Source organism: Ceratina calcarata, unplaced genomic scaffold (genome assembly GCF_001652005.2).
Source record: "Ceratina calcarata isolate Rehan_Ccalc_2016 unplaced genomic scaffold, ASM165200v1 scaffold546.2, whole genome shotgun sequence".
Taxonomy (NCBI): Eukaryota; Metazoa; Arthropoda; class Insecta; order Hymenoptera; family Apidae; genus Ceratina; species Ceratina calcarata.
In genome coordinates this window covers 121,024-133,693 of record NW_017176634.1, presented here as the reverse complement: position 1 = coordinate 133,693, position 12,670 = coordinate 121,024, and the positions used below count along the sequence as shown (strand labels likewise).

The window sequence follows — 12,670 nt, the reverse complement described above, 5'->3', positions numbered from 1 at the left end:
CTCTCTCGGCTCGATTAGGAAATAGTGCGTGCCCCTCCACGTTTTAACCGAGTCCCTGGGCCCTCCTCTTTCACCTTCGCGTTTCTCGTTCGGTCTTTTTTCGATCTCCGCCCGGTCCGGTTTTCCGTCCCGCTCTTGGTTTCTCTTTCGGGGCCTTCGCACCGTTTCCGGTCGGCTCCCGCGATTTTAGAAAGGGTCTCCTACCAACCAGCAGTCTGTGGCCTGTATGCTACCTTCGCGCACTTTGGAGAACGCTCCGATCTGTGGGACTGTACCCTTTTTTTTACTTCCCATTGAAAAATGTACTTATACCCATTTTACAAACATACAATATCTTTTATTTTAAATTGTTAATGTATGTGAAGTATATTTTACGATGCTTAATCAACATCGAAACTAGCAAGATTTTTTTTTTAATTCAAGGGGATGATGAATGAATCAAAACGTATCTTTTTTTAACACGTATATTTCACTTTCCGTTGAAAAATAATGCCGTAAATCGTCGTAGGAAATAATAGAATCTGCACAAATCAACTCACTCGGCGCACCACTATTATTCGCTAGAGATATTTACAGTGACTCGGAACTGTCTCACGATGATGAGGTCTTTAGTTGCGTTCAAAGGGTCAGCAGAATCCGAAAGAAGGGTGGGCGGCAACCGTCGACCCCTTCGCCGCCGATTTTCTCTGCGAGGACCCTCGTGAAAATGGGAGAAAAAGAAGGGTGACGTTGACGTGGAAACGCGATGATGCTTTCCTTTAAACATTATACAGCGATAGCGAAAAAGTGTGCAGCGCTAGTCTACCCTGTTCCTCCATTTAATAAAACGAAACAATGAAATTGTAACGTCCCGTGGAAAGTTCTGTCATCTTTAATCATATGTGCAACGCATGTGATACCATTAAGTAGTTTTTTATCAATTGTAAAATGATTCTGATTCAGATTGATTCTGGAGATGATGAATCGGAACAAAAACAAACAACAGATATTTGTAACATTATCCACGTTGATATGCAATTAGTGACAGGAACTGTGTTACAAGAAATTGCGAGAATTTTTCACGGGAGCTGACACAATTTAAGGAATTACAACGTACCGAATACATCATAGAGGGACGACGATTTCGTGGTAACGAAAGATCGACGATAGGTACGTCATGATAAATAGCGGCGAGCGATAGCTTACTTTAAATAGTGTTATTAATTACATAGTAGTAGAAATGGTCGTAGCAATAGTGTACGAGGCGAGATGGTAAATTCAGCTTTTTATAATGCGTCGAGAGAGAAAGAGAGAGGTATAGTCGAAAAAGGGGTCTGGGAGAAAGGGACGAGAGGGAGAGAGAGAGAGTGCGATAAAGTTAATGGTCGTAGTCAGGAACATGCGACATTTACACATCGAGTACATTTAAACATGTTTGTCTGTATGTATGCGTGTACGTGTGTCTGTGTGTCTGCGTACGTGTGCGCGTTACGTCATCTCGCGCCTTTTCATGAATTTTCTGCATCATCGTCGTTGCTTTTTTAAAGAAATCCGACAACTTTCTTCTTCACGCACAGCGACTTAAATAATTACCTTACCTAAATTAAACGTTATCCATTCACTGTTTTACGATTCAACGTTCGGCACGATGGCCGAATAGTTACTCGCGCCTTTTAAATGGAACATCGAATGAATATTTATTAATACGTCTTGAAAATAAATTCCATAATTCAATGGTTCGAGACTAGAAAAGTGACTTGAATAAATATCTTCGTAAATACGTTTCACGATAAAAATATAGTACAAATCTATATATCGGACTAGCTTATCGTCAAAGTTATGATAGAGCTTAATGTACACGAAACGATCCATTTAAGAAATGATCCAAAATCCGATCTCGTTAAAGGATAAGTACACAGTTCACTTTTCAAAGTCGAATACGCTCTACCGTTCGGATTCAACAACGCATAAATTCGTAACCAGCTTCTATGGCGGTACACGATTCTTTGCATTTCTTTTTTAATACCACTTTCCTCATTCAATGCGCTCACTGCGATTTTCAGAGTAAACGGAGTAAGAATCATTTCATTGTTTACCAGAAAATGTCATAACTCTTTCAAAACGCACTAGAAATGTTGACGTGATACTTCAATCGAAGCTCTGATACATTCGTCATGAAGTCGTTAAAACGCCTGCCGAATGAAATAAGTGTAAGGCTGCAATTAGCATCGAGAGCGTTCGTTTCGGTCGTCGGATACGCAGTAGGAAGAATACTGGACCGCAGGATGCTTAGCTAAAACCACGGCGCTGGGACTCATTCACTGTATCCTGCATAATTCGTGCAACCTGACGCGAGGCGTGGATACTAGAAGTGACTTGCGCGGCGTGGCTTAATAGGTACATAACTACGAGTACGTACAGTTCGACCGCCCATTTACGCAACAGCATATGCCTACCGAAGGTCAGATACGACAATAAGATTCTTACGTGTCTACCGAGCTTTGATTTTGCTCTCTCCGTCACCCGAGTTATCATTACATGGAAGTCGTTTCGCAACCTGCCATTTTTCCATAAATATTGAATTCGAGTACTGAAGTAAAGGCTGAGACATTTTGATTGAATGAATTTTTGATTAGACATATTTTTGATGTATCTGTTTGGAACTTGTCTAACTGAATATTGTAAAAGTTCCATAAAAATTATTGGCTTGAGCTCAGTATGACAGTGTAATTTAGTTTATATACCTCTACAAAATCTATTACAATGTTTTCTTCTAATTTATGTTAAAAAATTGTATGTATCACATTTTGATCCTCAATAGATTCACTGAATCTCGATATAACATTTTGTTAAAACAATTGACCATAGTGAATTATAGCAATCCTTTCGGTAATCATAAAAACGTTGCGATGTTGGAAAAATCAGAAATAGCCGGAAGTACAAAAGAGTCGGTGAGCGAAGAACAACATTGTGAATACACGCCTGTGCACCGGATGTGCAGAGCGTATGATGAACTGCCAGTTTGTTGGCTCACAGACTTCGCTGCATCGATTTGTCACGTTGTGCGCTTCGAGTTTTCTTTTTTTATTTTTTTAACTGCTATTGGACGGATGTATCCGCGCCGATCCTTTCGTCACTAGTTTCATTCGAATCATTTTAATTCGCAAAATTCCCACGCCTCCGTTGGCAATTTCCTTCTTGGCTAATCATGTTTTGATTGCTCTTCAAACGGAATCCCGAAAACGACACGGTCCTTCCACGTCCAAGCGGTTGAGTAAATACGTTGAGTATCTGCTGTGGTGATCAATAAATCGCAAATGGGCAGTGATTTTCAATTCCGTACGGTATCAATTCCACTTTCTTGACTCTCGTTAACGGTGTAGTTATTTCTTTCAAAGATCCGTCCTCGTCTCTAAACGCGAGACCTCTCTTCCTCCATGAGTGTTTTCGTTCTGATTTCCGCTCACGTTGAGCCTCCGCTCTTTTCGCATTTTCGGCATCGAGGAAAATTCCATGACGCGATTCGAACGTATCCTCCAAGGAACATGAGCGTTTTAAATGAAACCACCGAGGGCATCGTGAAAGTCTTGCAAATAGGCAAGAAGTTGGGGCATGGTTGGCCGGTCTCTAGGCTGGCCCAGCCAACACACGGCCATCACGGCGAAAAGTTCGTCCGGGCATGGTCGCGGCTGGACCAGTCGATAACCATCGCGAAGACAGGCCATCATCTCGAACGGGTCCACCTCGACGTACGGTTGTTGGCCCAACGTCGCCAACTCCCACAGAAACACCCCGAATGACCACTGAAAAAAGAAGGAATTAAATGAAGGACAGTTTCTTATAATACAAGATAATTACAATTGTACATGAGAACAGTAGGCAAATACTTTTGCTTGTATTAATATTTAACCGTGTCACTTTACTTGGATGCGTCAGCAATAAATTTTGTTGCAACCGAATATTTTAATACTTTTGTATCTTTCATTTTTAATAGACGATGCATAAAAGTGAAGGATATCTGTTGTTTGATGAATTATTTTACATTTAAATAGATTTCCTTGGTTTACAGTCTACATTATATATTTTTAGTAATTTTTATGTAACAAAGTGGTATTATGTAAAAGAGTGATATGCCTGTTATCATATTATAATAGATGCAGTGAATTTCCACGTTGTATGACGTTCTTAAGGTAGGTTATTTAAAATGAGAAACAGCTGAATGAAAATTATTATCGTATATTTCCAAGTTTAACTATTCCATTCGACCTATAATTTCTAGTAGACAGCGATGTCTCAAAGTTTTATTGTTATTCAATATAAATTATGTCCGTACCACGTCCGTTGCCGTGCTATACTGATTATGCTGGAGTGTCTCCAAAGCCATCCAGCGAATAGGTCTGTTCTCGTTATCGCCCAGACAATGGTAATCCTGAGGGAAGAGATCTCGCGCCAAAGCTGTATCAGCTAATCGTACGCGGAGACTACTTGGCTCGATCAGACAATTTCTGGCAGCGATATCCCTGAAATCAAATGGTCCTTTCTTTTTATACTCCCATTAAAAGCGTTTCAAACTTTTTCAATCTTCAAAGAAAACTTAATGTTTCGAGAAAAGCAAATAGTTTCTGCAAATAATTACACAATGGTCATAAAATTTAATGAGTTTTTTTATTGTTCTCAGCAGCTGACATTGCTTACATTAAAAAATGACACTGCAATTCTTATCTAATTTTATGTATTGATAACTTTACGCAACATTGATTATTCAACTGATATTTCCATAATAAATAATATGTAATTATGACTTTATGAATACGTACTTAGGACTTTGATTTTAAAGATTGAACAAACAAAAGAATTGTAAAGTAAAGAAAAGGATGGATGAAAGAATACGTAAAGCTTTTGAATTCTATAAATAACTTCAATAACATTCTTTCTTGTTAAGAGAAAAACTGGATGTAATCACCTGTGCAAGAGTCCTCGACCGTGCAGAAATGCCCCTGCCCTGGCTACCTGTGCACCAACATGCACCAAGTCCCTGGTCACGGGATGATAGTTACCGTCGGTAAGGTACGGCTTCAAATTCAATTCGCACGGCGTACTCGTGTACGCCAACAATGGACAAGAACTGTCGAGACAGGCGGCAGCCAGCGAAGCAATGTTTGCGTGCACCAGCCCTGCTAATTGCGAGCCTTCCACCACCAGCAAAGATGCTTGATAAGCCGATGCGACTTCTGTAAAAAAAAAGAAATTCAACGTTTCGTCTTATAGAAATTTTTGATTAACATTATAACGCTGAAGGATTCTGTGAAGAAATCCAACGACAGGTACGAGATTCTCTACTTTATCGTATGCCGTCAGTTTAGAACACCTCAACTTGCGAATACAGAATTTCCATGCAATTAATCTAACTGTAATCTAATTGAAATAATATTATAGATAAAAACATGACTTTGATTAATAATTTATGAATTTTTATATATTTATGTACGCACATAAAATTAATAATTTCATGATTATTATAATATTATCCTCGTTCAGCATTGCATGATGAGAGCGTTATGTCAATACCTGTGACCGTCTTAATGATAACCTCTTGCTCACGACCAGCCAATTCCAAAGTGCCCTTGTAGACGCGTCCAAAGGTGCCCTCCTGCACGAGGTTGCGACAGTACAACGCGGACCTTGGTACTGCGAGCGCCCTGGCCTTCTCACAAGGATCAGTCGACTGTAAATTAACGTAGAAGACACTGGGGCATTAAACCTGACGCGCTGCCAGACACCAAAGAGATTCCTAAACAATTTGCAACCCTTCCCCATCCCTGGTCTTGTCTCTTGATATCGACACGCGCGGGCGTTCTGTATAATTGATCACAGAACAAAATCCCTCCCAGTAGCGTGGAGGAACTCATTAAAAAAGCATTTGTCGCCTGTAACCGATACAGAAGAGGTCGCGAAGTCTCCGAAGGACATGAAGGCCAGGACGAAGAAAAAGGAAGGACCTCGCCCGCATCGTCCCCCATTTCTTCCTCGTCTGTGTCATCGTTATATCGTCGTTTCTACCGCATTCCCTTTTGTTCCATCACGGTTTCACGCTGGTTGCGAAGCGTAGGAAAGCTCAGACGCGACGCAAACTGGGGGACGAGGGGAAGGCCTCCCGGTTATTCATTAATTTCAATTTTCCGGAGTTTTGCCTCCGGCTCCTCCCATTCCATTTGCACGCGCCTACGCGTATACCGGGAACCTTGCGTTCTACGTGTGCGTTAGGGTAGCGAGGAAAAAGAGAAGGAAGATGGGCCGAAAATCAGCTTGGGAACTGGTGGCATCGTGCAAATTAACTGTGGGTAAGGTATTGGATTCGAAAGCGTACAGTGACGGCATTAATAGGGACAGGACAAAAATCGTAGTTGGGATTATTTCATTCATTGCTCTGTTAACAAACGTATACAGACAAAAATAGTTTTGACTAGTTGTATCAAATTCATTTCTGTCTAATTCAAAATAAAATGTAAAAAGATAACATAAAACGGTTCAATAAATGATGGTGATTAGAGGTGAACATTCTTTTATCCAAAATTCATTTATGGCATTTAGGGAGAACGGGACCAACTAATATCCAGGGTTTACGAATTCCTGTAATTATTATTTAGCACTAGCGTTATCGTCGTTTAATTAGTTATTCGCGCTTTGACAAAGGAAGAACTTTGGTACTAGCCTTCCCGTTTCCCCATTTCCGTTTGTCCCATGGTTTTCATTACCGTGCGGTTCGTTCCGCTCGTCGATTTCATTCTTTACATTTTCCTCCTCCGACGTCACGCGTTTTCTCCCTTCCAATTTTCTTTGGCTCTTTATCGCGCGGGAACTGTATCTCCACTTGTTCCTCTTCCGTTTTCGTTTAAATGAAAACGCGATGAGACAATTTAAAATCGGCCAGCGTGTTGGAATAATGGCGTGGCGACGCGGAATTCGGTGCGCACGCGGAATGAGCTTATAAATATAAATAGGAGCAGGAAGAGAAGCTTTGTTTTAACTGATAATCGCGCAACGGAAGAGAGGGAAAGATGGGGTGCGGGGGAGAGGGGTCGGCGGTAGTGGTAGTTGACGGAGTGCAATAATTCCGTTATTATGGAAAGCAAAGCGGATGCTTCCTCATTGCTCCTGCCGCACAATTTAAACACGATAATCGAAATCCCGCGTTGGTAGCACTTTTAATTAGAATGTTTGCGACCAGTAACGAGGTTTCCTACAGCCAAGTGAATTATAACCGAATGTGTCAAGAGATATGAGATGCACTAAAACTGTTATCAAATGTTTGACTTCGTACCTTGATACTCAGTACGCTTTCAGAGCTTAAATGCTTTGAATAATTGCTTTAACTTCCGTGTTATAGAAAGCAGCTTGTCTATTATTTTGTACTTTTCGGATTTAACACCTCTTATGCGAAAATTATTTAATTTGATTAATCAATGTTTTAATAACTTCGTTACGCCGCGACTGATTTTTACGAAAAAATATACAATTGTACTTGCTATGGTCCATTCAACTGTGTAATCTGATTATTGATTATTGGTAATGAATATCGCGTAGAATGGAACGTGATACGAACGTACAGATGAAGCTTCGAAAACAGGCAATAAATATTACTCCTCGCTGTTGATTATTATCATTTGTTTCGCAACCGACGTGTGATTGATCTCGACGCTGTACAAACAAGGACCATGTACATATATACATACGTATATATGGACATATCGACTAATGTATTTTCTGTCTCCTGTCTTGTGGGTCAACGCCCCGTTACAATTTCTATATCACTTACAATGTTATCAATAGATTATAGAAAATAATCCTAACACTCACTATAGTAAGAAATGTAGTGATTTATTGTAAAAATGAGTAAATTGTGATTAACAAATGAATGGGAAAGGATCGCGTAAATCTCGTCTGTTATGTAACGCCGCCTGTTCGTTGCCGAGTATCGAACAAAAGTTCCTGACGCGGCATAATTAACAAACGTCGCTATTATAACTTGAAAAAACACATCCATATTTGTCGTGCCAATTGAACCGGGCATATATGTAACACATCGGGAACCTTGTTGTAATGAACGTAGTCGACTGACGAGTCACTTTTATACAATCACAATCGGGGCTATTGATTTAACGGCGCCACCAGCGAACTTTTTGCCGGATACGCACGATGCTGGCAATTCGATTTATTTATCGAGAAAGCCTCGTCAAACTTCCCGTCGCCGTTTGTTTTTTCCATTGAGCAACTTTTGAAGGGATGACGATTTGAACGTCTGTTCCTTTGTCACGATATCCGGTGATGTTTTCTCTGTTGAATTAATAAATACTAAAAAAAACGAAGATAAAGGATTATCAAAAAGAAAGATTTAATAGTCTGACAATTATCCAGGAATAAACCAGATTGCAGTATACTTGGAAATGATTTGCGACACAGCAAGAAATTAATTACCATATTTCTCTTTAGCATTCAATATTTCTACGTCGTTCCATTTTCTTTGATTCTAGTATTATCGTGAATAATGAAAAAAGCTGACTACTTAAATAATTCAAACCCTCGACCAGAGCAATAAATGTTGTATTACGAACGCAAATCCTTGAAAGAGAATAAAAAGAATTTCTTAAGATATACAACCGAAATCGCCACTGCCGAGCGAATGTACTACTCAGACCGATACATGTCAAGAGCGTTCGTTGCAACAAGTTAAACAGTGGCCGGCTGCAAGTGTTTCCTTATCTTTTCCTTTCGGCAAGAGAAGAGGGTGGCCTATCGAGAGACAATCAGGAAGAGAACACGTCTGTTCTCGGACCGAAGATCTCTAGTAGACAGGAACAGTAATGGCTTCTTCAGCAATGGGATCTCAAGCGTATCGTTTTACAGAGGGATAAGACGTTGCTGGATTACATGACTGGGTAGGTTCGAAGAGAACGAACGTGTGAACGGGCGAACAAGGAGAGAGGGTTAGGGTTAGAACGAGGAATAAGTTTTTCACTCAAGCTTCAGGGTTTCATGTAATTGAAAATATATGTTTAAATTATTTTTCATATAAATTACAGATACACATGTAACTAGCTTTTTTAATTGTGATTATCGCCTGAAGAAATGCTGCAATCTCTCTAAACGACTTAATATATGCACGCATTCACGAGTACGTTTGTATAAACACGCGGTACTTCGTGTCAGTGCGGAGTTGGGATGAGAGGGTGGCGTTTCAGACGAGGAGGGCAGGACACAGAGGAGGGTTCAGGCATACGCGTATACCCGGTAAATTGATCCAAGATCAAAGCCGAAACAATCACAGGACCCACTTCCAGTTTCTCTCTAGCTTCTCTCCGCCTTTCGCCCCGGATCTACCCCCGCGTCGCTTCCTCCACCCTCCCGACTCTGTCCCAAGCAGGGCGCGGAGAAAGGAAGGTAACCGCGTGTGTAACCTTCGTTTCCAAGCCTCGCTTTGAATAGCGGAACACAGGTGGTACCGGGGCCGTTTCTTTTCCTCGGGAAAATTAATGTAAAATGCTCGTTTCGTGCCGGAAAGTGCTGGCTAGACTTTGTTACGCGAATCGAGCCACGCTCGGCTGCTCTTTCTCAACTCCATTGCATATTTATTCGACATTTGCGCGATCTCTGTTTTTTTTCTCCTCCCTTTGGACCGCCCCTGGATGCATTCTCCATTCCCTTCGTTTCCTTTGTTTTTCCGCCTTTAAATGCGCGAACCACGGCGAAACGAGTAGGTAGTGTTGTCAGAGGGGTTATTATTCCTGATATTTTCCCGTGTTTTCTGTACTCGCTGCCTCAAATCCCGCCCGATTTTTCTCGAACTTCATTTACCCACGGATTGATATTCTACAATTTTATCTTATAATTAGTCAATATATCGTTCTCATATTTTAAACATTTATATCGGTACTAAGTAAAATACAGATTCTAACATTTAAAGATTGCTGCATGAATAAATTTTATTTAAGATGCGTCTGTACGGATGAATACTGAGAAAGAGTAAGTAAAAGTAGGTACTAAACCAGTCTTTGGTGTGCCACAATTTTTCGATAAGTCGCCCGAGAGGGCCCATGCTTATCGAACAAAAGTGTGCATCGTCCCATTCCATATATCCTTCGATTTTACTTGGTTCCATTGAAATTTGAATTCTAAGCGATCAAAGAGATCAACCGACTGGAGCGTGCCCCGTTCGAAAGGCAACTGAATAGAGGGATCGTGTTTCTCAATGGAGAAGGTAAAACGACGAGGAGGAGGAGAAGAAGAAGAAGCCACGATCCAGTTTCGTAGCTTTCGCTCAGTGTCTGTACCTTCGCTCTGATAAAAAAAGAAAGTTGTAAATCGTCGATTTATCTGCTTTATCAGTTATTCACTCGAACGTTGATGTAATCGATCACGCGATTATGCTCGGTCTTCCTTTGTACAAACGTTGGCGCGTAATGAAAGGCGCGTATTTGCATTGATACTGACTCGAGGATTTAAATCAGGAAAGCTGATTTTCCTAATTAAAAGAATAATGTATAAAGTGTCTCGAGAGAACGAATGAAATTAAGGAGCTTAGTGATCAAGTGGTTAAGTATAGAACAATGAAGAAAATGAATCTAAGTCTAAACTTCTTTTTGAACAATAGCGAATAAATAGTGAATTCCCAAGAAGGATCAGAGTACTCTTTTGTAAAGAGCCAAGGAGAAAAGTTTCAATTCCAACTTTCCTAGACAGAAAATTGTCTCTTCCAGGACAAAACAGAAACCTTAACAAAAGAAAGTAGAAGCCACAAAAGTGGAGAAGGAAAATGGTGAAGGAAAGGAGTTTTATACGTATACTAGTTTTTGGCGGTCATTCGTTTGGCTAGGCGAAGGTTGCAGGTTGAAATAGCTGAATAAAGAGTCGAAAGGGCTGCGGAGAGAAGGTGGTTAGTGGAAGAGAAAGTTGTTGGCGGAAAACTGCCCCTACGGTCGCAAATTCGATAAAGTTTTTGAGAGCGGACCTCGTTTTGCGCGGCGGGCCAGACAAGACCGGCCGAGACGCACCCCAGTTTCCGTTTTCGTTGCCGAGAGAACGACGCGAAGCGAAATTCGCGATAAAGAAGCGGGGAGAGAGAACGAACGGCTGCGAGAAAATCGGATTTCCTGACGTGCAATGAGAGTTCCTCGTCTACGTATCCTCGATTTTGTTCCGCGGGCTGCTTCGCCGCTCTTAAATCCATTATGCCGGTTAAAGAAGCGCAATAAGCCGACGTTTTAAGTTACTCAATCATATGATACGGAATGATAAAAATCGTGTTGCCGCGGGTAAAAATTGTTCTCGTTTCAGAGCGCGCCTTCTAAATGTTTAAAAACATCGTTCGTTCTGTCATATAGAAAAACATAACGTCGATGCTTTATTACCTTCCATTAAGCACTGGAAGATATAACCATGAATGTTTCACGGTAAGTATCGGTTTTCGTTGTCTCGATCGAATATTCCATTTAATAGCTATTAAAAAATTTAAAACCGACCGCGCGCAATCTCCATAAAATCGTAGGTACATCGCTTTCGCCCGGATATAAAATTTATTAGACCGAGATAGAGTGTTGCACGAGCGAGTAATGTACGATCGCGATCAGGTAAAACTTTTACAGCAGGAGCAGTCGAGTTCTGTGTTCGCCGAGCTTTCGACGGCGCACACTGCGCCCGGATACTTAATGCAATATTGCACCGAAGTTTCCGTAAAATGATTCTGCACCGTACCTGGCTGAGATGCGTCACATGGCTGGAAGCGTAGTAACTTGCTCTGGAACCGCAAGGTCTTGCATAGAGTGGCTCCAGGTCGGCAATGGTCGCGTAACTTCCGGAATTCGCGCTTCCGGGTCGTGGGTCGACCCTAACCAGGACAGAACTTCTGGCGAGGCCCCCGGTGTCTGCCGCCGAGTAGCTGCAGCAGGGCAATGTTTTCCTGAAAGGATAGACGCCCTTGTAACCGCCTAATGATTATACACGGGGTTAATTATTTCTCTAATGCACAACACGCTTGGGCCGCGTCGCAGCGTGCTGTCTGAGTAAATAATCGTCCCCCGGTCTGTTGCTGGCTCTAATCTATACATATATTATCGTTTGCATGTTTCGATGCTCTACCTGCTAATTCTCTGTGTATCCTGGATATTGCGATGAGTACAGAGCTTTGAATAGGGTAGAATTAAGCGATGAAACTGTTTAATTACACGTTTTTTGCAGATTCAGGCCACTTAATTTACATATACCAATAATTTACAATTTTATGTTCTGAATAACCTAAGAACTGAGGAAATCTGCTATGCAGCACGTGCGTGGTAGAAATGAAATCGGAGAATGCACTTCTCTGCATGATAAGAATGTACGTAAAACAATTCAGGAAGGAAAACACGTACTCTTATTTCATGTACCATTCTAATCTCGAGAACAAACTATGCGATATTACTTCTGAATAAGAAACACATATCCTACATAGTTTCTTACTTTTTATTTATGCTACATTGAAACATGGAGTTGTTTATAAAGTTTATTTTATGTGGCGTTTATATTAAATGATAATTATTGTATAGTTCATTACTTTTGTGATTAAGGATGTATTGGTTATACAGTCAATCCCAAAAGTTTATGTACCTTAGAAAAACGCATTTCCTATAATTAAAAAGAAATCAGACGTCGGAAGAAT

The 12,670-nt window shown here is 40.9% G+C and overlaps 1 protein-coding gene across 1 annotated transcript in view; it reads right to left on the bottom strand.

Annotated features, from left to right (window-relative positions):
* Positions 1-369: 369 nt before the first annotated feature.
* Positions 370-12,670, bottom strand: part of LOC108628892 (tyrosine-protein kinase Drl) — a 71,489-nt gene continuing 59,188 nt past the window's right edge. Inside the window, exons 5-9 of the mRNA XM_018031117.2 lie at positions 11,728-11,932; positions 5,548-5,704; positions 4,943-5,210; positions 4,313-4,499; positions 370-3,782 (exon numbers count right to left, since the gene is read on the bottom strand). Of these exons, the coding sequence (XP_017886606.1) occupies positions 3,534-3,782; positions 4,313-4,499; positions 4,943-5,210; positions 5,548-5,704; positions 11,728-11,932 (1,066 nt within the window). The 3' untranslated portion in view covers positions 370-3,533. The remainder of the gene's footprint in view (positions 3,783-4,312; positions 4,500-4,942; positions 5,211-5,547; positions 5,705-11,727; positions 11,933-12,670) is intronic.